At 45.2% G+C, this 26,216-nt stretch overlaps 1 protein-coding gene across 1 annotated transcript in view; it reads left to right on the top strand.

Annotated features, from left to right (window-relative positions):
- Positions 1-26,216, top strand: part of ARID4B (AT-rich interaction domain 4B) — a 367,662-nt gene that overhangs the window by 187,451 nt on the left and 153,995 nt on the right. Inside the window, exon 8 of the mRNA XM_077289130.1 lies at positions 23,541-23,679. Coding sequence (XP_077145245.1) covers positions 23,541-23,679 — 139 coding nt within the window. The remainder of the gene's footprint in view (positions 1-23,540; positions 23,680-26,216) is intronic.

Here is a 26,216-nt window from a genome sequence, read left to right as displayed (position 1 = left end):
TTGCAATTCATCTGACATCCTTGTCCTGGTGGTTCCTAGGGTTCAGCTTCCACAGCGTCCTCTGTGGTCAAGTGGATTTACTAACCTCACTCCGCCTGTCTTGGCGTGACACAGTGCTTATAGGAATCATATAATTCTTGATCAGATTAGCACCTAGCCCAGAAATGGATAGGAAGCTGCTCATCTCAGGGGAAAATCAATCATTATATCAGCCCCATGAGACCTCAAGCAACAGAAGTCAGCCACATGCAGGAGTCATCGAACAGCCAGTTCTTAACTAGAGCAGAACATGAATTAGTCGTCATTTAAAGGGAATCTGTCAGCAGGATTTCACACCCCAGACTACCTATATGCACATGAAGCTCTTTCAAAGACAAGTCCAGCAATACTTTACATGGCCAGTTTGGTCCACTGTTACTGAGAAATCAGCGTATGAATTCATATTGGTAAAGAAAGAGTTGATTCAGCTTCCAGTCCACAATCCAAGAGCTTATTAAAATTGTAAGCGCTTTATTTTTATGATTAAAATATAACGGCAGAAAAAAATGCACGCATAGAAGAAACAACCTCCAACAGTGTAGAGGTGAGAGGGAACATAGGTAAGTAGGGTAATACCAGATGCGATTCGAATGCAACCTCCATTCTTAAACTTGCTTTGAAAAAAGCCAGAGTGGAGTGACATGGTCGTCAGATCTACACATAGATGTCTCAAACACTGATTTCTCTCTAATGGAGGAAAGGACTGGCCATGTAAAGGTATTGTTGGACTTGTCTTTGAAAGAGCTATATGCAAGTATAATTAGTTTGTGGTGTGAAATCCTGCTGACAGATTCACTTTAACATCTAATCTGGTCTCTGTACTGTGCACTCATTAATTTTCCCAAAGGAAGGAGGCCAGTACAGTACTCTAAAATTGCAGTTCACGGTGGCAGAAGCTGATTCAGTTCAGGGTGACAGGCTACTGCAACAGTGGAAGAAAGGTAACAAGCAAGGTTGTGTTAACCAGTATGAATTTCCTTATAGCCCAAAGAATAAAACATTTAAAGTGCTTACATGAACAGATGCTGGTATCCATGTGTCGGTGCTACACCAACGTGCGTTTCGCCCTTCTTTGCCAGGATGTGTGTCTGGGATAGGGAAATCTGATGCGAATAACATGTAGCTAAACCAATAGCGCACTAGAGGCTAACCATAACCAGTCTGTTCTAATTAGCAGTGATGTTCCATATATTTAGCACGTGTCCTCGTCGTCTTTTCTCCTAGTACAGATTCATTTCCGGTTTCCAAACAATAGAACACAAGCACCATGTCGCCGCCTAGGTTTCTAATACTTTGTTGGAGTTTTGCCCCTGTTTCTTATACAATGTATCTGTATTGAAGACTTATTCCCTTGTTTTACTACTGGCATTGCCTCCACGACTATTTACACGTAGTATATGTTAAGAACCTTATATTTTCTTTATGTTGAAAGTGACAATTTACAGGATGACATGTTTACAAGTCCGTTATTATCCTGTGTAACATAAAAGGTGAAGGGCAGCACTTGGTGTTGTAATAGAGGTGCTGGTAAGCAAAATGTAAGCCACAAATTGAAAAACAGCACCGTCTTGAGATAATTTATGTAAATCCAAGAATTATGCAGTGAATACCTTGTGTAATTGAACAAAAGGTATTGTGATTTCTCACACAAAATATGACTGTCAAACCTGACGTTTCGGCTCCTCCTGAGCCTTATTCACAAATACTAATTGGGGGATTAACAAGACCATCAGCGATTCTAGGTAAAGAAGAAAATATATAAGTAAAATTATACAAACAAAACAGTACACAGAGCAAAATGAGATTAACAAATCATATTTTCTATTGAATCCTTTGGGAGAAAGTGTCTGTTAGGCCGGTTTCACATTTGCGGTTGTGTCCGCAGCGTTTCTTCCGCAATTATCCGCATGCGTTGTGTTTTCCTATATTTAACCGTAGGGACGCATGAATCTGTGATCGGTTGCGTTTTGCCGCGTTTGACGACGCATGCGTCGTTTCGTCATCTGCGGTTTGGCCCGGTAAACGCAACATGTAGTAATTTTAGAGGCGTCAATTTGCCTCCTAGAAACGTATGCAGTTGTTAGCGCAAGGAATGTGGCAAAAAAACGCATTACTATCTATGGGAACGTATGTGTACACATGTCTTTGCGTACGTATGCGTTTGATGCGCTTGCGTACTTCGGACTGTGCATGCCCATTAAAGACACACCCTCCTGGAAATATCAAACGCATGCGAATAAAAAGCGCAAAGACATGTAAAAACGCATGCAAACGCTGCGTTTTTTTACCATCATGCGTAAGCTGATGCGGATAAAAAACGCTGCGTTATCAGACGTTTGCATGCGTTTGCGGTTGCGGATCATACGCTGCGGATTCTAACGCAAATGTCAGGACTCTGAACATTGTTTACCTTTTGTGCATTACTGCCGTTTTCCAAGATGGCGTCTTTGGTCTCATGTGCACTGTGTCTTCCTGCTATAAAACTCCACCCCAGCCTTCAGTCTGTGCTAGAGTATTCTGCCTTGCATCCAGCTCCTGATCTCTGATTACTCCCTGGCTATACACCTGCTCCTGTGAACCTGTGTGTTGATCCTGCTACTCTGCTCTGAGTTCCTGCTGTATACACAAGTTTCCAGTAATCCTCCTTCATCTGCTGCTCGTGTTTTCTTCCACCTGCATTTGCTGGACATGTAAGCTGCTGCTGCTTTGCATTAACCTGAGACTATTAACCAGGCCTCCCTGGTTGAGCTAAGATATGATTTGAACTGCCTATAAGCATATCTATTTGTGTCTGGACTAAGACAAGGATTTATTCGTGTCAAGTATCCACAAGAATAACTGTGCTTCATAGACTTTTTGCTTGATTGCATTTTGCTCTGAAGTTTCCTATAGACTGCTAAGCTGCGTTTATTATTTTGCACCAAGTGTTGTGGACTTGAGTTTCTCTCTGCACCTGTTTGAATCACCGTGTGATAATATAGACTTTACCACTTATAAAACTGTGTCCTGTAGTTGTCTTGTTCCACGCAAAGAGTCTCCTGAGTTATCCCCTATAATTATTACAGCAAATGTGAAAGTAGCCTAAAGTGTGGATCCAAAAAGACTACCGTTTTTTTAGAGATCTAATATGATTACTACCCCATCTAGCAAAGGGGATCTGTTTAATGATCTGAAATCTCAGTTGAGAGACAGAATGTTTAGCTCTAAGGAAATGCTCGGGAATAGGAAGCCACTTTTTCATGCATCATATAGAATATTTATGGCTAAAGATTCTATCCTTTATCATTTGGGTAGTTTCCCCAATGTATAGGAGTCCACATGGGCACTTAATCAAATACATGACATTGTTAGATTCACAGGTATAGTGGCCTTTAATAGAAAATGACTGCCCTGTTTGGAGGTGCGTAAACAAATCTCCCTTAACCCCTTAACAACCATATTTTCGTTTTTGCATTTTCGTTTTTTGCTCCCCTTCTTCCCAGAGCCATAACTTTTTTATTTTTTGTCAAAATGGCCATGTGAGGGCTTGTTTTTTTCGGGACAAGTTGTACTTTTGAACGACACAATTGTTTAGCATATCGTGTACTGGAAAACAGAAAAAAAATCCAAGTGCGGTGAAATTGCAAAAAAAAGTGCAATTCCACACTTTTTTATTTTACCATGTTCACTAAATGTTAAAACTGACCTTCCGTTATGATTTTCCAGGTCATTACGAGTTCATAGACCCCAAACATGTCTAGGTTCTTTTTTATTTAAGTGGTGAATAAAAATCAAAACTTTGGTGAAAAAAAAAAAATGGCACCATTTTCCGAAACTTGTAGTGTGTCCATTTTTCGTGATTTGGAGCTGGGTATGGGCCTATTTTTTGCGCACCGAGCTGATGTTTTCATTGATACTATTTTGGTGTATATACGATCTTTTGATCGCCTGTTATTGCATTTTATTGCAATGTTGTGGCGACCAAAAAAACGTAATTCTGGCATTTTGAATTTTTTCTCATTACGCCGTTTACTGATCGGGTTTTTTTTTTTTTTTTATTGATAGATGGGGCGATTCTGAACGTGGCGATACCAAATGTGTATGTTTGATTTTTTTTATTGTTTTATTTTTAATGGTGTGAAAGGAGGGTAATTTGAACTTTTTTTTTCAATATTGCAGACGAGAATGAATAAGAGAAACAGTCAGAGTTTTTGCAGAGTTGAAAGTAAGAAAAGTTCGAATTCTAGAAATGTTTTTGAGGTGCAGATAACAAGAGCGAGCTAGTGATCGGATGTTGGGGGTGAATGAAAGCTCTCAATCAAATATGACCCCAAGACAGTGGGCATATTGCTGGGGAGTAATGGTAGAACCACACAAGGATATGGCATTGTCGGAAGCAGCTTGTCGAGACCTGGAGCAGTTTGCAAAAGAACAGTGTTCCAAAAATTCACATGAGAGGTGTAAGAAGCTTGTTGATTTTTATAGGAGGTGATTGATTGCCATTACTTATCCGAAAAGGTTTGCAAGCAAATATGAAGTTGAGGGTGCCAACAATTTTATCCAGCCCATTTTTGGAATTTTATGTGAAATGATGCCCAATTTGCCCTTTTTTTTTTTTTGTTTGTTTGTGTTGTTCCAAGGAAATAAAACATGTGTATAACAACACATGTGTAATTGCAATAATTTTCTGTTAGAAATAGTTCAAGGGTGCCGACACATTCAGCCATGACTGTATATCTGGTGGTGAACTTTGATTTTTGCCTTGTAGAATGATCTCTGGTACAAACAGATCAATGATGAACACGGATGAAAAGTGCCTGTTAAATAGCTCAGCCTTTTCTTTGTCCTTTATAATTATCTTATTATCATCTTTTAAGGGGCCAATACCATCCTTTTTTTCTTTTTAGTCTGGATGTATTTATACATTTTTGGGGTTTTTGTTTTAATGTCACTGGCGATTTGTTTCTCTGTAGACAACATTCTTAGTTTGATTTATTTTTTACATTTCTTATTTTGATCTTTGTACTCCTAAATGATATTTCTGTATTCTCAGCCTTCAGGATTTTGAATGCCCTTTGTTTTTGTCTTATTAATCTTTGTACTGTCTTATTTATCCATCATGGTTTTTTTGTATTCCTGGACATTTTATTACTGAAGGGTATAAGTTTTCTACAGGATTCTAGTACTATATCGGTAAACATGCCCCATTTATGGTCGGTATTCCGAGTTACCATTACATAATCCCAGTCTACATGACTAATCTTTTCCCTTAATCTGCGGAGCTCAGCTTTCCTAAAGTTTCATACTTTTGCATTTCCCCTTTGAAATGTTTTATTGATTATTACATTGAAACTTACCATGTTATGGTTGCTGCATCCCAAATGCTCCCAGATCTGTAGATCTGAGGCCTCTTTCACAGATCAGTGTCTCTAGTATGTGCGGTGACAGTTTTCACACATACCGGAGACAATGACACATGTAGACCCATTCAAATGAATGGAAAGGAAAATTCCCAAATATCCAAACACTAATTAGACAAGATTGTGTTGTCATCAGTCAGGATTTGGCCCAGAAGATGATATCCAGCATGCTGGGGAGAATTACAGGAGGCTTAAAAAATAGTGATCAACACTGTATCTATATATTAGAAGTTTAAAAATGTATGAAATGTTTATAATTGTACAGCTCCTGCAGGTAAGACTACTTTCACACTAGCGTCGGTACGGGGCTGTCGCGCTGCGTCGGCCCGACGTATACTGTGCAAGCGCCGCACAACGGGGGCAGCGGATGCTATTTTTCCACGCATCCGCTGCCCCATTGTGAGGTGCGGGGAGGTGGGGGCGGAGTTCCGGCTGCACATGCTCGGTCGGAAATGGCGGACCGTCGGCACAAAAAAAGTTACATGTAACGTTTTTTGCTGCCGGCGGTCCGCCACAACACGACGCAACCGTCGCACGACGGTTGCGACGTGTGTCAATACGTTGCAATGCGTCGCTAATGTTAGTCTATGGGGAAAAAACGCATCCTGCAGACGACTTTGCAGGATGCGTTTTTTCGCCAAAACTACGCATTGCGACGTATGCAAAAAAACGCTAGTGTGAAAGTAGCCTAATTCTGCAGCTTCCACTGACGTCAGTGTCCTCTGTTCCGCTCTGTTGATGGGGCATAATTGCTGATGTCATGCTAATTGACAGTTGGCTCCCCTCTGCTTAAAGACAGGAAGCGGGCTGTCAATCAGCTTGACGTCGACAGTCATGTCCTGTCGACAAAGCAGTCGGGAACAGAAACAGCGGCTCTGTTGACGTGGAGTAGCTAATCGCTCTGAGTTGGCGCTGGGTGCAACAGGAAGGTACTTGTAAGCTTGCGAGCAGGGCCCTCATTCCTCTTGATATCTGTTTGGTTTATGTGTTTATTGTTATGCTTAAAGGGCCACTGTCACCCCCTCCAGCCGTTATAAACTAAAAGAGCCACCTTGTGCAGCAGTAATGCTGCAGTCTAACAAGGTGGCTCTTTTAGTTTTTGATTCAGTTATTCCCTCAATAAAGCGTTTTAAAATTTGCCCTAAATACCTGTCCTTAGACCTGGAGGCAGGTCCGAAGCCTCCTCTGTGAATCTCCCAACGGCCATCACTCTTCTCTTCTGGGGATGTGGTCGCCGCCCCCTTCGCGCTGTTTTTCTTAAGTCCGGCGCCTGCGCTGTGCGTGCCTGCCTGGGACAGGCGCAGTCTTCATTGTCCGTCATAGGTCAGATGCAGGGTGCCTGACTGCGCCTGTGCGGGCAGTGCGGCCACCCTGTTGCTGAATCCCCACCCCGCACTGTGTTATTCATTATGCACAGTGCGGGGCTGGGGTTCCTGGGCATGCGCACTGCGCTGTTCAGACGCTCCCCCAGCTCCCCCGCCTTCCAGCGTTATTTGCGGCTGCTTCATTCCAAATGCTGGCAAGGAAACCTGTATATTCCGGCAACGCTGGAAGGCGGGGGAGCTGGGGGAGCGTCTGAACAGCGCAGTGCGCATGCCCAGGAATACCAGCCCCGCACTGTGCATAATGAATAACACAGAGCGGGGCGGGGATTCAGCAACAGGGTGGCCGCACTGCCGGCACAGGCGCAGTCAGGCACCCTGCATCTGACCTATGACGGACAATGAAGACTGCGCCTGCCCCAGGCAGGCACGCACAGCGCAGGCGCCGGATTTAAGAAGAAACAGCGCGAAGGGGGCGGCGACCACATCCCCAGAAGAGAAGAGTGACGGCCGTTGGGAGATTCACAGAGGAGGCTTCGGACCGCCTCCAGGTCTAAGGACAGGTATTTAGGGCAAATTTTAAAACGCTTTATTGAGGGAATAACTGAATCAAAAACTAAAAGAGCCACCTTGTTAGACTGCAGCATTACTGCTGCACAAGGTGGCTCTTTTAGTTTATAACGGCTGGAGGGGGTGACAGTGGCCCTTTAATGTCTATTGTATGTACAAGTCCCCTCTAAAATGTAAAGTGCTGCGGAATATGTTGGCGGTATAGAAAAAAAAATATTCTTATTAGTTAGCAATTAGCTCCCTGTAAGTTTATAGGCTCATAGCAAAAAAATGCTGGACATTCTCTTTAATTACATTAACTTTATTCTTGGGAAAGTTTGGAGGCAATCAGGATGCCTCCCTGATGGTAGTACATGGTTCATACATGCCTTTGCCTGTATTTCTCATCATTGAGAACAACATTATGACCAATTCCATATGCTGGAATACAGTACAAGGAACCTCACCTATGATTCACCTTTTGCAGACATTCATTATTGTACTGTTCTTCAGACCTTTAGAGAGCTTACGGCTTCTGTTATAGCAAAATATTTTACTCATCAGTCCATTTACACCTGCTGCCATTGCTTTGCACCCCAGTTTTCATGGTTTTATACATGCGGTACTTGAGTCACGTTGCCTTGCTTCCATGTTTAAGGTTTTTGGCCACAATCTTCCATGGAAACCACTTCTGGCCAGACTTCTCTGAAGAATCAATGGGTATAGCTGGGTCCCACTGGTTACTTACTTCTAAGCTAGTGGCACTACTGGACATCTTTAGATTTTGAAGGGAAGTAAGCATGATGTGTGTTTCATCTGCTGCACAACTTTCCTTTGCTGACCAATGTGTCTAGAGTTTGCAACTTTGCCCATTTCTTGGTGTCCTCAATGCCGAAAAATACAAGTAGATAATTATCCATTACTAGATGGTGGCCCGATTCTAACGCATCGGGTATTCTAGAATATGTATGTATGTATGTATATAGCAGCCTCATAGTATATAGCACAGGCCACGTAGTATACAGGAGCCATGTAGTATATTGCAGACAAATACTACGTGGCCTGTGCTATATAATATGTGGCTGCTATATACATACATACATATTGTAGAATACCCGATGCGTTAATACAGGCCACGCAATATATAACAGTGGCCACGCAGTATATAACACAGCCCAAATAGTGTATAACACAGCCCACGCAGTATATAGCAGCCACGCAGTATATAACACAGGCAACGTACTATATAACACAGGCCATGCAGTATATAACAGTGGCCACGTAATATATAGCACAGGCCACGCAGTACATAACACAGCCCACATAGTATCTAACACTGGCCACGTAGTATATAGCAGCCACGTGGTATATAACACTGCCCACACGGTATATAATAGTGCCCACGTAGTATATAACACTGGCCACGTAGTATATAGCAGCCACGCGGTATATAACACTGCCCACGCGGTATATAACACTGCCCACGTAGTATATAACGCAGCCCACGCGGTATATAACGCAGCCCACGCGGTATATAATGCAGCCCACGCGGTATATAACGCAGCCCACGCGGTATGTAACACTGCCCACGCGGTATATAACACTGCCCACGTAGTATATAACACTGGCCACGTAGTATATAGCAGGCACGCTGTATATAACGCAGCCCACGTGCTATATAACACTGCCCACGTAGTATATAACACTGGCCACGTAGTATATAGCAGGCACGCTGTATATAACGCAGCCCACGTGCTATATAACACTGCCCACGTAGTATATAGCAGTGTGGGCACATATCCGTGTTAAAAAAAGATAATTAAAACAAAAAATAGTTATATACTCATCCCCTGGGATCCAGCGAAGCTGTCCCAATGCGCGCGGCTTCTGTCATCTTCCGTTCCCAGGATGCATTGCGAAATGACCCAGATGACTTAGCGGTCTCGCGAGACCGCTAAGTCTTCTGGGTAATTTCGCAAAGCATCTCTGGTAACGGAAGATGGCGGCAGCCGCGAGCGCATAGTCGGACTACAGAGGGTGAGTATATCAGGTTTTTTGTTTTTTTATTATTTTTAACATTAGATTTTTTTTACTACTGACGCTGCATAGGCAGCATCAATAGTAAAAAGTTGGGGACACACAGGGTTAATAGCAGCGGTAACGTTACCCGCGGCATAGCGCGGTCCGTTACCGCTGGCATTAACCCTGTGTGAGTGGTGACTGGAGGGGAGTATGGAGCGGACGCCGGGCACTGACTGCGGGGAGTAGGGAGGGACTAATCGGACTATGCCCGTCGCTGATTGGTCACGGCAGCCATGACAGACAGCTGGCGAGACCAATCAGCGACGTGGGATTTCCGTGACGGAAGCTGCGGACAGAAAGACGGAAGTACCCCTTAGACAATTATATATATAGATGCAATACTATAAGGGAGGCATCTAAGGGTATGTTTCCACGGTAAGTAAACGCTGCTTGTTTGACGCTGCAGCGTCAAACAAGCAGCGTCCAGATGTTCCAGCATAGTGGAGGGGATTTTATGAAATCCCGTCTCCACTATGCGTGGAAACCCGCACGCGGCGGCCCTGCGACTCCGGACATGCTGCGCGTCTTTTCAGATCGCAGCATGTCCGTACACCTTGCGGGGACGCAGCGTCCCCGCAAGGCATATCACAGGGCCCTATGGCGTGGGGTGCGATGATCCCGGATGTGTACTGTACACATCCGGCATCATCGCGTCCCAGAAAGGGGGCGGGGCTTAGCGCAGAGCGGCTTCGCCGCTGCGGCGATACCGCTGCCCCTCCGGACCGTGGAGCCATACCCTTATTGGCTGCAAATTTATTTCACAGGACAGCATACCCCAACATACAGCCAAAGTCACTAGAACTATCGTCAGTGTAAAGAAGAACAAGGAGTCCTAGAAGTGATGATATGGCCTCCACATTCCTGATCTCAAAATCATTGAGTCTGTGTGGGATTACATGAAGAGCCAGAAAAATGTGTGCAATAGCGACAGGATTGATACGTGGTTATTTATTAAAATATATTTGGAACAACCTCCCTGCTACTATCCTTCAAAAACTGTGTACCACTGCATTTTGAAGAATTATTATTTGATGCCGTTTTGAAGGCAAAGGGCGGTCACACCAAATAGTTACCGTATATACCCGAGTATAAGCCGAGGCCCCTAATTTTGCCACAAAAAACTGGGAAAACTTAATGACTCGAGTATAAGCCTAGGGTGGGAAATGCAGCAGCTACCGCTAAATGTCAAAAATAAAAATAGATACCAATAAAAGTAAAATTAATTGACACATCAGTAGGTTAAGTGTTTTTGAATATCCATATTGAATCAGGAGCCCCATATAATGCTCCATACAGTTCATGATGGGCCCATAAGATGCTCCATACAAAATATGCCGCATATAATGCTGCATAAAAGGTTAATGATGGCCTCATAAGATGCTCCATAGAATATTATGCCCCATATAATGTTTCCTGTATGAATATATTTCATACTAAAGTTTTTTTCTTCTGTGGAATCATGTTTTTATAATTATTAATAAAGTGGTATATCTTTTATTCTTTTGGTCTCCGAATACTCTGGGTAATATATTGCATTTGATATTCTTAGCTTTTTTGATTTTTCATTCATTATTGTGGTATTTCTTTTCTGTCTAGGTATTTTGGGGGCGCCCCGCAATGTCTCCCCGCCCGCTGCTCTGGAGTGGCGCGTGTAGGCAGAGACCTGTCAGTCCAGGGAGTAAAGGATGCTCCTCTCTGACATGCTGCAGCTTTTCAGAGTAAAACATACCTGGCTGAGCGTTCATGACAGGAACCTGAATGCTGCCGGGACACAGCACTGTTACGTGCCATGGTGCCAGCATGGTAGGCATGGCACAGCTGGGGGAGGGGCGCATACCCTATTCTACAGAGGGCACTGAAGGTATTAACCAATGGTTGTCCATGGGCGCTGGTCCCCAGACCTATTTTTGCTGCTGATAATCACACTTAAGTGGCACAATGATGAAGGATCAATTATTCTTCTGAGCCCACAGAAATGTCCGTAGTGTGAGACTGACTGTTTAGTGGAAAGAACCTTCCACCCCAGCTCCGTGCCCCACTATCTGAGAGCCCCCTTCCGCAGACACAACAGATGCCACATGTGTGACTGCTGGGGCCACAATCCTGCCCCCAGGATGCCCGGGGATTGGCGGCTGTCGCCTGCTCACTGATGGCGCTGCTGTCGGGAGCCAGCCACGGACTGCGCCCTGCAGCCAGGCCGCCCGGCAGCGACTGCCTAACCACGTGACGCGCCTCAGCTCTTCCTGGGAGATCACTGCGCAGCGCGGGAATGTGGCAGCTGCCGCAGAGCCTAGCGACAGACGGCAGCCAATAAGCGGGGAGCAGGGTGGGACAGAAGAGGAGGAAGCTCAGGGCCCCGCGCAGCACCGGAGCAGCCATGGACGCCCTGCTGTGTGTGGTTGGGCTGTTCTATGAGATGGAAGAAGACGGCGGAATGGATGGAGTGGTCGAAATGGAGATAGTGCCACAAGCAGAGGAGGAATATGAGAGTGACGAGGAGGCCGCCAGGCGAAGGGAGCTGGAAGCGAGATGCGAGCGGTACCTGCAGGAGGCCTGGGAGGCCGAGGGCCACGAGCACCGGCACAGTGAGGCGGAGGAGGGCTGGAGCGCAAGGATGGAGCAGCGCTGGCAGAGGCTGGGGGAGAAGCTCTCCCGGATAAACCACAGCGACACCGACGACGACTACAAGAGCGACACTGACAACGAGCTGGACGTGGCCGGGCCCAGCGTGATGGACGTGTCCTGGGAGGCCCTGTACATGATCGATTCTGATAGGTAATGGCGGCGGGAACTGCGCCCCCACATTACACAGGACATGTACAGTCATCCCATGGCAGGGCCCCCACATTACACAGGACATGTACAGTCATCCCATGGCAGGGCCCCCACATTACACAGGACATGTACAGTCATCCCATGGCAGGGCCCCCACATTACACAGGACATGTACAGTCATCCCATGGCAGGGCCCCCACATTACACAGGACATGTACAGTCATCCCATGGCAGGGCCCCCACATTACACAGGACATGTACAGTCATCACATGGCAGGGCCCCCACATTACACAGGACATGTACAGTCATCACATGGCAGGGCCCCCACATTACACAGGACATGTACAGTCATCCCATGGCAGGGCCCCCACATTACACAGGACATGTACAGTCATCCCATGGCAGGGCCCCCACATTACACAGGACATGTACAGTCATCACATGGCAGGGCCCCCACATTACACAGGACATGTACTGTCATCCCATGGCAGGGCCCCCACATTACACAGGACATGTACTGTCATCCCATGGCAGGGCCCCCACATTACACAGGACATGTACAGTCATCCCATGGCAGGGCCCCCACATTACACAGGACATGTACAGTCATCCCATGGCAGGGCCCCCACATTACACAGGACATGTACAGTCATCCCATGGCAGGGCCCCCACATTACACAGGACATGTACAGTCATCACATGGCAGGGCCCCCACATTACACAGGACATGTACCATCACAGGGCATGGGCCCCCCACATTACACAGGACATGTACTGTCATCCCATGGCAGGGCCCCCACATTACACAGGACATGTACAGTCATCCCATGGCAGGGCCCCCACATTACACAGGACATGTACAGTCACCCCATGGCAGGGCCCCCACATTACACAGGACATGTACAGTCATCCCATGGCAGGGCCCCCACATTACACAGGACATGTACAGTCATCCCATGGCAGGGCCCCCACATTACACAGGACATGTACAGTCATCACATGGCAGGGCCCCCACATTACACAGGACATGTACCATCACAGGGCATGGGCCCCCCACATTACACAGGACATGTACAGTCATCCCATGGCAGGGCCCCCACATTACACAGGACATGTACAGTCATCCCATGGCAGGGCCCCCACATTACACAGGACATGTACAGTCATCCCATGGCAGGGCCCCCACATTACACAGGACATGTCCAGTCATCCCATGGCAGGGCCCCCACATTACACAGGACATGTACCATCACAGGGCATGGGCCCCCCACATTACACAGGACATGTACAGTCATCACATGGCAGGGCCGCCACATTACACAGGACATGTACAGTCATCCCATGGCAGGGCCCCCACATTACACAGGACATGTGCAGTCATCCCATGGCAGGGCCCCCACATTACACAGGACATGTACAGTCGTCCCATGGCAGGGCCCCCACATTACACAGGACATGTACAGTCATCCCATGGCAGGGCCCCCACATTACACAGGACATGTACAGTCATCCCATGGCAGGGCCCCCACATTACACAGGACATGTACTGTCATCCCATGGCAGGGCCCCCACATTACACAGGACATGTACAGTCATCCCATGGCAGGGCCCCCACATTACACAGGACATGTACAGTCATCCCATGGCAGGGCCCCCACATTACACAGGTCATGTACAGCCATCACAGGGCATGGGCCCCCACATTACACAGGACATGTACAGCCATCACAGGGTATGGGCCCCCCACATTACACAGGACATGTACAGTCATCACAGGGCATGGGCCCCCACCTTACACAGGACATGTACAGCCATCACAGGGTATGGGCCCCCCACATTACACAGGACATGTACAGTCATCACATGGCAGGGCCCCCACATTACACAGGACATGTACAGTCATCCCATGGCAGGGCCCCCACATGACACAGGACATGTACAGTCATCACATGGCAGGGCCCCCACATTACACAGGACATGTACAGCCATCACAGGGTATGGGCCCCCCACATTACACAGGACATGTACAGCCATCACAGGGCATGGGCCCCCCACATTACACAGGACATGTACAGCCATCACAGGGTATGGGCCCCCCACATTACCAGGGCTGTGGAGTCGGTAAGCCACAGTTGCAACTCTGACTCCTGGATTTTATCAGGTTCCGGCTCCGACTCCGGCTCCGACTGCTTCATAAATGGCCAATTCGTAACAATAAATTTACTGTTGTAAAATATTAACATCGTGCTTATTCAGTTTCTCACCATCATATAAGTAATCAGACCACTTAGAGCAAAAACTATATTTATTAGAATACAATTAGAATATAGCAAATAACTTTTATAAACTTTTCTAAACTCTTGTAAGTAAATATGCAATAAACACTGTTATGCAGTTAATAAGACGAAATCTATAAATTTGTCCTCAGAAAAAGTATTGCCTCTGTCAGATCCTCCTTCATGGATGCCCTCAAATCTGATCTAATTATTTTGAGAGCAGAGAACAACCTCTCTACACTAACTTGGGCTGGTGGCAAAGCAGTAACCACTCGGGCAACATCTATGACAATGTCAGGATACAGAGGAATCGCTTGTTGCACTGTTATTTTTGATGAACGGTCAAATTTCTCAATTTCTTTTAGTGCACATGAAAAATTCTGCTGAAATGTACTGGCTGTGTTCTTTGATGGGGATGACTCTTCTATGCGGGAACGCTTTGCACGGTCCTTGTGATCCAAATATTTTTCGAAATTAAATAATTCATCAGTTGATGAGGGTGAAGATGTGGCAGGATGACCAAATTCTTGTTCCTCCTGACTGTTCTGCAACCCTTTCAACCTTACTGCTATTTCAAACAGAGCTTCTTTTCCTTTAGTTAGCTATTGATCATCTAGAAGAATCTGATGCATTGGGTCTACATAAACAGCTGCCAAAAGAATGTTATTTTGTAATAGTAGCTCCTCTCTCTGTTTCATTGATGTAGCAATGCCACTTGCAATTAACCCTCCTCTTTGGGACAGGCGAAACATCAGGTTCTTCCACTCCTTTAAGAAAATACCTGGAGTTACGTCCTCTGCTTGTAATTTTTTAGTCACTGTAAATGGGTGCTCTAGCAATTTTTCCAGCTCAGTCACCTGATTACACTGACTTTCATTTAGCGTCAGTTGACGGTTAGCCATGTCTACAAGAAAGGTTTTCAGTTCAACCAAGCGCTGAATCATTAAGTAAGTACTGCCCCATCGTGTGGCTTGATCAATAATTGCCCCTTTTCCAGCACGTCTCTTCAAAATTGAGTCAACTTTAGGGGTTCTGGCAACAGTAGCCAATTTTCTCACCTTGCCAATTAGTGCAGCAGCATGTCCTTCTTGCAGACTGTCTCTTATAGCCAGCTGTAGCGTATGCACAACACAGCGCATGTGATGAATGAAAGAACGTATTGACACAGTTTCAACAAGATCATCTAAACTATCATGTTGCTGTTCATCTGAAGCAACTTCAGTTTGCTCCTCAGTTACAATACTGTGTTCCTCTATTTCAAACATTTCTGTGTCTGTGGACCCAGAATGTTCTTCTAGCTGCTGGTCACCATCATTACTCTCATTCATTAGCTTAATAGTACTTATCATAATTGAAGCATTGTCAGTTACGACAGAAAGAACTTGCTCTTTTTTAAGTTCCTAGTCTTGCAGAACCTTTTCCACCAAGACCTGGAGAAACTCACTGGTGTGATGAGCTTTGGTGTCTTTTACTGCCAATGTCTTGGTAAGGTAACTATTTCATTTTTGTCACAAACAAATCGGACATTGATGGCAAAATAGTTCACTCTGTGATGTGTGCAGGCATCCATTTTAAGAAACAGAAAGCATCCCTTGAGAGTTTTTTTAAGTTCTTCCTTTTGTTTAAAAGCTTCTTCAATTACTAATTTTCTAATACTCTCTCCAGAGAAACACCAAGCTTGCGGGCCATTTCCCCATTCAGACACATAAAAGCTGGTCGTGAAAATAATGAAATAGGCACACTATCCTTTACAACAAGCTCTATGATGTTTTTTAAATGTATCTACTGTCATTGTCACAGTAACTTTGTCACTGACAAAATATCTTGCAACTGATGGCTGCAAAGTTCTCTGCTCCTTTGTTTGGCTGGAAGAGCTGGGCACTGGTTCATTGGTTTGGATGCAGTCTTTCTCATCCACTGCTTTCAGTACTTCTGGATGAAAGCGCTGTAAATGTCTCTTTAGATTAGAAGCTCTGGTAGGAGCATTTTTATCTTTGCCTGAATATGCACTGATCTTGGCTTCACAGCATTTGTTTTCGTCTGGATCATTTGTCATACACTGACAGACATAATGTTTTCTATCTTGAGTGATGGTGAAATGTTCAAATACAGCTGATTTAATGAGCGCTTCTTTTACATTCTCAGGTTTTTAATTCTGCATTCACAATCCAAATGACAATTGTTTTTCCTAAAAACAATTGTACAAAATTATTGCCAGGTCGTACAACTGATATAGTGGTCAGTAATACTGTTATTCCTCATGTACTCACAGTTAACTTATGCAAAGTTTGTTGAAAGGATAATGCTTCTTACAGTCTTCCTCTTCTGAGTAGCAGCTGTGAGATGCTTGGAAGACGCACACCTAGTAAACATCTAGTCTAGAGGAGGAGCTTTACTACTAAGAATTTGCAACACATTTTCACTTTCAGTTTCATACATTGTAAGTAGGGGGGTTGGGGCACCATGAGGTTAACCAAGTATAAGATTAGATAAGGGCAGTGGAGAACAGTGACACACAAGAAGTAAGAAATGTCTCTATCTCCAGCGGAACTGCTTATCACTGTTGTTCATAGTTTGATAGAACATATATATTTGAGTAACATTTATAAAATTCATATGAAAGTTCAATTATGAAATATTAATACATTTTTTTTAAAGATGGAGTCTGAGTCAGTACATTTCTACCGACTCTAACCAAAACTAACTCCGACTCCACGACTCCGACTCCACAGCCCTGCACATTACACAGGACATGTACAGCCATCACAGGGCATGGCGCCCCCACATTACACAGGAAATGTACAGCCATCACAGGGTATGGGACCCCGACATTACACAGGACATGTACAGCCATCACAGGGCATGGGCCCCCCGCATTACACAGGACGTGTACAGCCATCACAGGGCATGGGCCCCCCACATTACACAGGACATGTACAGCCATCACAGGGCATGGGCCCCCCACATTACACAGGACATGTACAGCCATCACAGGGCATGGGCCCCCACATTACACAGCACATGTACAGCCATCACAGGGCATGGGCCCCCACATTACACAGGACATGTACAGCCATCACAGGGCATGGGCCCCCACATTACATAGGACATGTACAGCCATCACATGGCATGGCGCTCCACATTACACAGGTCATGTACAGCCATCACATGGCATGGGCCCCCCACATTACACAGGACATGTACAGCCATCACAGGGCATGGGCCCCCACATTACACAGGACATGTACAGCCATCACAGGGCATGGGCCCCCACATTACACAGGACTTGTACAGCCATCACAGGGTATGGGCCCCCCACATTACACAGTACATGTACAGCCATCACAGGGCATGGGCCCCCACATTACATAGGACATGTACAGCCATCACATGGCATGGCACCCCACATTACACAGGACATGTACAGCCATCACATGGCATGGGCCCCCCACATTACACAGGACATGTACAGCCATCACAGGGCATGGGCCCCCACATTACACAGGACATGTACAGCCATCACAGGGCATGGGCCCCCACATTACACAGGACATGTACAGCCATCACAGGGTATGGGCCCCCCACATTACACAGTACATGTACAGCCATCACAGGGCATGGGCCCCCACATTACACAGGACATGTACAGTCATCACAGGGTATGGGCCCCGCACATTACACAGGACATGTACAGCCATCACCTGGCATGGATCCCCCCCCATAAGTGCAGGACATGTACAGCCATCACCAGGCATGGATCCCCCAACATAAGTGCAGGACATGTATAGCCATCACCAGGCATGGATCCCCCAACATAAGTGCAGGACATGTATAGCCATCACCTGGCATGGATCCCCCCACATATGTGCAGGACATGTACAGCCATCACCTGGCATGGATCCCCCCAAATAATTGCAGGAAATGTATAGCCATCACCTGGCATGAATCCCCCCACATAAGTGCAGGACATGTATAGCCATCACCTGGCATGTATCCCCCCACATAAGTGCAGGGCATGTACAGTCATCACAGGGCATGGATGCCCCCACATAAGTGCAGGACATGTACAGCCATCACAGGGCATGGATCCCCCCACATAACACATAATAAGTGCAGGACATGTACAGCCATCACCCCTGGCATGCATCCCCCCACATAATAAGTGTAAGAAAGGCGAGTACAATTCTCGTCTGTTTCTGGGAGTCCCATAGTCAATGAGTGAAGTGGCGGTTGACCTACCTGATGTCATCTATCTATTGACACTGAATATACCATTTGCCTCCTGATGAACTTACATCATGGAAGGGAAACACGTTGAGGCACTTTCGTCCTCGGATCCCAGATAAGATACGGTACTTCTTGACTATGGTGCTAAGCTGGGCGTACGTCAATAAGTGTTTTTTCCATGGGAAACCTCCTTTTTTTTTGGGAGGGGGGCATTAACATTTAATGGCATTAATATTGTTGTATGTTCTGGCAACAAGTGATTTGTTTCTGTTCCTTTATTTTAAAACAATCAGAACTTGTTGAGGTTAATCACTGCATGGGGTTGTGGTGACCCATTTATCTCTGATAATGTCTTGTCGTACCAGTATGTGCATGTGGAGATGTACCAGGCATGTGACTAAGGCTTAAATATATGAATGTCATTAAACGCTGTTTACTCAATGATATCATTGGTTGGGTAGGTACCCATGATTTATACACTATAGCACCTTTATGATATTCTTATACACCAAATACATTTTTGTAAGGCTGAGGCTCTTCATAGTACTACAATTACTGATAAGTTTGAGCCGTCTTCACCTCCCCCCCTTACCCCCTCTTACCATCCCCATTCTACTGTACAGTACATTGGGTAATGGAGAGCTGGAAGGGTTAGAGTTGAGGGGAAGTGAGGGTTAGGCCTCTTTCACACTTCAGTCTTTTGGCGTCAGTTTGAAACCGCCATTTTCGTCAAATAGCGGATCCGCCATTTTTTGGGGGCGGATCCGCTATTTTCCCATAGACTTGATAAGCGACAGATTGTAGCGGATGGTCGTCCGTTCCATCCGCCATGCGACGGATCCGTCGAGATTTGGCGGGCGTCATCTAGACATTGACGGACATTATAACGTTTTTTGTCTGCGCTGAAATGGCGGTTCGAGACGGATCCGTCGCGTCCGCCATTCCATAGAATGGCCGCCTATGGGCGACGGATCCGTCGCGACCGTAATTTGGCGGATCCGTCGCTCCAATCCGCTTTTTCAATTGAGCATGCTCCAAAAAGTAGATACTTTTCCCAGACAACCCCCAAGTAACGGATCCATCAAAAAAACGGATCCGTTAGAACCGTTTTCTCAACAATTGTGATGGATCCGTCGATCCGTCACTATGTCGGAGCAGACTGACGCCAAACAACTGAAGTGTAAAGAAGCCTTAGGCCTCTTTCACACTTCAGTCTTTTGGCGTCAGTTTGAAACTGCCATTTTCGTCAAATAGCGGATCCGCCATTTTTTTGCGGATCCGCTATTTTCCCATAGACATGCATTAGCAACGGATTGTGGCGGATGGTCATCCGTTCCATCCGCCATGCGACGGATCCGTCGAGATTTGGCGGACGTCACCCAGACATTGACGGACATTATAACGTTTTTTGTCTGTGCCGAAATGGCGGTTCGCGACGGATCAGTCGCGTCCGCCATTCCATAGAATGGGCGACGGATCCGTCGTGACCGTCTTTTGGCGGATCCGTCGCCCCAATCCGCTTTTTCAATTGAGCATGCTCCAAAAAGTAGATACTTTTCCCAGACAACCCCCAAGTAACGGATCCGTCAAAAAAACGGATCCGTTAGAACCGTTTTCTCAACAATTGTGACGGATCCGTCACTATAATAACAATGGGTAAACTGACTGAACAGTACATATAATGGTTATAAGTGATGGTGCAAAGCCAAAAAAAATACATATATAATAATAGATAATGGCTGCACACATCTGTGCTAAAATAAGAAAGTTTGAAATCTAGGAAATAGGAATAGCATAATGGCTTATGAATTTTATGAACAAACATGAGATTTTAGCACAGTCACTATGTCGGAGCAGACTGACGCCAAACAACTGAAGTGTGAAAGAAGCCTTAGCCGACGTTGAGCGGGGGCGCCACTTTGCGTACCAATTTAGGGTGCCAACCTCCGCGGCAAGGTTAGGACATTTGACCAGGGTTATTGGAGGGTGAGTTATCTAAGCACAAACCCCGCTGTCAATTCCCTACGTATATTTTATCAGTTTTTGTTATTGCTTCTGTATTTGTCTGGGTATCCGGTGGATATTCAAAATTTGTTATTCTGTTATTTGGATGGGGTTGATTACATGGGCTCCTAAGGAATTTTAAAGATTTTTATTTGAAATAATAATTTTCTCCTTCAAACTTTGCTTTTGGCAAAGAATGCTCCCTTTGCAGCAATTACAGCATTGCAGACCTTTGGCATTCTAGCAGCTAATCTGCTGAGGTAATCTGGAGAAATGTCACCCCATGCTTCCAGAAGCCCCTCCCACAAGTTGGTTTGGCTTGATGGGCACTTTTTGCGTACCATACGGTCAAGCTGCTCCCACAAAAGCTCAATGGGGTTGAGATCTGGTGACTACGCTGGCCGCTCCATTACAGATAGAAGACCAGCTGCCTGCTTCTTCCCTAAATAGTTCTTGCATAATTTGGAGGTGTGCTTTGGGTCATTGTCCTGTTGTAGGATGATATTGGCTCCAATCAAGCGCTGTCCACAGGGTATGGCATGGCGTTGCAAAATGTAGCGATAGCCTTCCTTATTCAATATCCCTTTTACCTTGTACAAATCTCCCACTTTACCAGCAACAAAGCAACCCCAGACCATCACATTACCTCCACCATGCTTGACAGATGGCGTCAGGCACTCTTCCTGCATCTTTTCAGTTCTGCGTCTCACAAAGGTTCTTCTGTGTGATCCAAACACCTCAAAGTTGAATTCGTCTGTCCATAACACTTTTTGCCAATCTTCCTCTGTCCAATGTCTGTGTTCTTTTGCCCATAGTACTCGTTTCCTTTTATTAGCCAGTCTCAGACATGTCTTTTTCTTTGCCAATCTGCCCTGAAGGCCAGCATCCCGGAGTCGCCTCTTCACTGTAGACGTTGACACTGGCGTTTTGTGTGTACTATTTAATGAATCTGCCAGTTGGGGACCTGTGAGGCATCGATTTCTTAAACTACAGACCCTAATGTACTTGTCTTGTTGCTTAGTTGTTGCAGGGGGGCCTCCCACTTCTCTTTCTACTCTAGTTAGAGCCTGTTTGTTCTCTCCTCTGAAGGGAGTATTACACACCGCTGTAGGAAATCTTCAGTTTCTTTTCAATTTCTCGCATGGAATAGCCTTCATTTCTAAGAACAAGAATAGACTGTTGAGTCTCACATGAAAGTTCTTTTTTTCTGGCCATTTTGAGAGTTTTTTTTTTTTTATCAGATAGATTTTTATTATCCGCAAAGAATAAACAATCAGAATATTTCTCATGACCATGTTACATTAAACATTTATAGATAACTTTTTACCCCCAACCCAGAGCCCCCCCATCCCGCCCAACCCCCAGAGACCTCAGCCAGAGCCACCCCAATTCCCATCATAATACAAACATTTGAATAAACATCCATTATATTTCCATTGAATACTAGGCTCCCTATAGTCTCATTTATCATCCTAATTCAAGTCCATCCACGGTTGCCACAGCTTGTGGAAGATGTCCAGCTTATTCCTTTTGGTGTAGATACTTTTCTCCAATGCAAGTATATGCTCCGTTTGCTGAAGAAAGTCTCTCAGCCATTTTGAGAGTTTAATGGAACCAACAAATGTAAAGCTCCAGATTCTCAACTAGCTCAAAGCAAGGTTAGGTTTATAGGTTCTGTAATCAGCCAAACTGTTTTCAGCTGTGCTAACATACTTGCACAAGGGTTTTCAAGGGTATTGTATCCATCCATTAGCCTTCTTACACAGTTAGCAAACACAAAGTACCATAAGAACACTGGAGTGATGATTGTGGGAAATGTGCTTCTATACACCTATGAAGATATTGCACTACAAACCAGACGTTTGAAGCTAGAATAGTCATTTACCACATTAACAATGTATAGAGTATTTCTGAATCATTTAACGTTAGCTTTATTGGAAAAAAACTGTGCTTTTCTTTCAAAAATAAGGAAATTTCTAAGTGACCCCAAACTTTTGAACTGTAGTGTAAATAAAATAAAAAGTATTTCATTCATTTTTTTCCATAGGATATCTAAAATTGCATAAAATATGCAACCCAAAAAAACAATTGTAAAGAAATGCACAAAATCTATAGCATTTTACAAGCCAAAATAAGTTAAAAAATCCTCAAGAAGAACTAAGGCTAACAGAAGCCATAACTATTTTTCTATAGCACTGAGTCAGTGGATTTTAAAGGGTGGTCCGAAACTAATATATAGTTTTAACCTTTAAATGTCTAATGTAATAATTTAGTCTCTTTTCTATTGTACTTTAATTAAAAAGTCCCTATCGTTCTCTCACAATATGACTTCACTTGAGGGGGGCAGGCTGGCCACTGCTCGCCGGTTTTTCTCTTTGCATTGCGTACTGTCAATGCTCTCTCTTGCTGGCTCGTTGCTTCTCAGAGGCAGCAAGGGAGTGTGCTGTCACTTGGCATTCAAAGAACATGCACTATGACAAGGGAGCTCTACTGAGCGTACGTCAGTAGAGCAGGGACTAGTGCAACCCCTTAAATGGACGTCAGTGACTGCAGCCTCTGCCCCCTGATGACATCTCATGCACTGGGCGCTCTCAAACGAAGAGTCATCAGAAAGGAGCTAGGTGAAAAAGAAAAGCAGATAGAGTTGTGAGGGAAAAATAGAGATTTTTTTAATGAAAATATATTAGAAAAGAGATTAGATTATAACATTAAACACAGACCTTTAGGATTAAAATCAGTGTTAGTTTCGGAACCCCCTTTAAGACCAGATATGCAACATGCCTTGTGCTTGGTATACCCTAGTACGGAGATGTAAGAGATCTAATTTACATGCAAACAATTACCGTATATTTTTTATATATTGTAGACCAGAGGAAGACTCGTCCACATCATCTAGTGATGAAGATGAGGAAGATGACAAAACTGGAGATCAGTTACTTGGAAAAATTTTTTGTGTTTCTTTGAATAATGGAGACAAAAAGAAAGTGTCTTGTGTTCCAGCACTGGTAAGAGCCGTTTTGGTAAATGGATTTAAAATTTTATCCATAACCATCTCTACTTTTGACACTCCTGTCACTTATGCATTTTTATTTATTCTTTTGATGCAGTTTGGTACAATGTTGGACAAGGGGATTCATTTGAAATCTCTAAAAACTCAGATTTTTAAGAGCCTGGGTAGGAGCTCACCAGCATGAAGAAAGTGAAGTTGGGGAATGTTTATTCAAATAATTATACATTTTAGATCTAATAACTTATTAAAGGGAATCTGTCACCCCCAAAATCGTGGGTGAGGTAAGCCCACAGGCATCAGGGGCTTATCTGCAGCATTCTGGAATGCTGTAAATAAGCCCCTATGTATCCTAAAAGATGAGAAAAGGACATTAGATTATACTCACCCAGGGGCGGTCCCGCTGCTGGTCCGGGTCCGGCGCCTCCCATCTTCATCAGATGACGTCTGTCATGGTCCCAATGGCAGGGAATTTAGCAACATAACACGGGCAAAAACAGGACGAGCTCTAGGGTGATGGAACCTGAGCTGACCGCGATCCTGAACCTCAACACTCAACTAACAGTAGCCGGGGAACGTTCCTGGGGGGCCCCTAGACGTCTCGCGCCAGCCGGAGATCTAGCTTCCCCTATCAGAAGAATAACAGACCTATCTTGCCTCCAGAGAAATATTCCCACAGAAATAGCAGCCCCCCACATATAATGACGGTGAAATGAGAGGAAGGCACAAACGTAGTTATGAAAATAGATTCAGCAAAATGAGGCCCGCTTAAGCTAGATAGCAGAGGATACAAAAGGTGAACTGCGCGGTCAGCTTAAAAACCCTTCAAAATACCATCCTGAAATTACTTGAACTCATGTGCCAACTCATGGTACATGACTGGTAATTTCAGCCCACTAGAGCAACCAGCAGCAGAGAATTACATATCTGCAAGCTGGACTAAAAAACATGAAAGCAATAATGAAACAGGGAAATCCAGACTTAGCTTGACTTGAAGGCCTAGGAGCAGGTAACAGAGACACACTGATACATTGATAGCCGGCAAGGGAATGACAGGAAAGCCAGGTTAAATAGGAAACACCCAGCCTCAGATGGACAGGTGGAAACCAGAGACCGCAACCCACCAAAGTCACCCAGTACCAGTTGTAACCACCAGAGGGAGCCCAAAAACAGAATCCACAACAGTACCCCCCCCTTGAGGAGCGGACACCGAACCCTCACGAGAACCCCCAGGGCGATCAGGATGAGCTCTATGGAAGGCGCGGACCAAATCAGTCGCATGAACATCAGAGGCGACCACCCAGGAATTATCCTCCTGACCATAACCCTTCCACTTAACCAAATACTGGAGTTTATGTCTGGAAACACGAGAATCCAAGATCTTCTCAACAACATACTCCAATTCTCCCTCCACCAGCACCGGAGCAGGAGGCTCAACCGAAGGAACAACGGGCACCTCATACCTCCGCAATAACGACCGATGGAACACATTATGAATAGCAAACGATGCTGGGAGATCCAAACGAAAAGATACAGGGTTAAGAATCTCCAAGATCTTTATAAGGACCGATGAACCGAGGCTTGAACTTGGGAGAAGAAACCTTCATAGGGACAAAACGAGAAGACAACCACACCAAGTCCCCAACACGAAGTCGGGGACCCACGCGGCGACGGCGATTAGCAAACTGCTGAGCCTTCTCCTGAGACAACTTCAAATTGTCCACCACCTGATTCCAAATCTGATGTAGCCTGTCCACCACCACGTCCACTCCAGGACAATCCGAAGGCTCCACCTGACCAGAGGAAAAACGAGGATGAAACCCCGAATTACAAAAGAAAGGAGAAACCAAAGTAGCAGAACTAGCCCGATTATTAAGGGCAAATTCGGCCAGAGGCAAAAGGGCAACCCAGTCATCTTGATCAGCAGAAACAAAACACCTTAAATAAGTTTCCAAGGTCTGATTAGTTCGCTCCGTCTGGCCATTCGTCTGAGGATGGAATGCAGACGAGAAAGACAAATTAATGCCCATCTTAGCACAAAACGTCCGCCAAAATCTAGACACAAACTGGGATCCCCTGTCAGAAACGATATTCTCCGGAATCCCATGCAAACGAACCACGTTCTGAAAAAATAAAAGGACCAACTCAGAGGAGGAAGGCAACTTAGGCAAGGGTACCAAATGAACCATCTTAGAAAAGCGGTCACACACAACCCAGATAACGGACATTTTCTGTGAGACAGGGAGATCTGAAATAAAATCCATGGAAATGTGCGTCCAAGGCCTCTTCGGGATAGGCAAGGATAACAACAACCCACTGGCCCGAGAACAGCAAGGCTTAGCCCGAGCACACACTTCACAAGACTGCACAAAGGTGCGCACATCCCTTGACAAGGAAGGCCACCAAAAAGACCTGGCCACCAAGTCTCTAGTACCAAATATTCCAGGATGACCAGCCAACACAGAAGAATGGACCTCGGAGATGACTACTGGTCCAATCATCCGGAACAAACAGTCTTTCTGGTGGGCAACGATC

The sequence above is a fragment of the Ranitomeya variabilis genome, chromosome 2 (assembly GCF_051348905.1).
Source record: "Ranitomeya variabilis isolate aRanVar5 chromosome 2, aRanVar5.hap1, whole genome shotgun sequence".
Classification (NCBI taxonomy): Eukaryota; Metazoa; Chordata; class Amphibia; order Anura; family Dendrobatidae; genus Ranitomeya; species Ranitomeya variabilis.
This window is presented reverse-complemented; position numbering and strand designations above follow the sequence as displayed.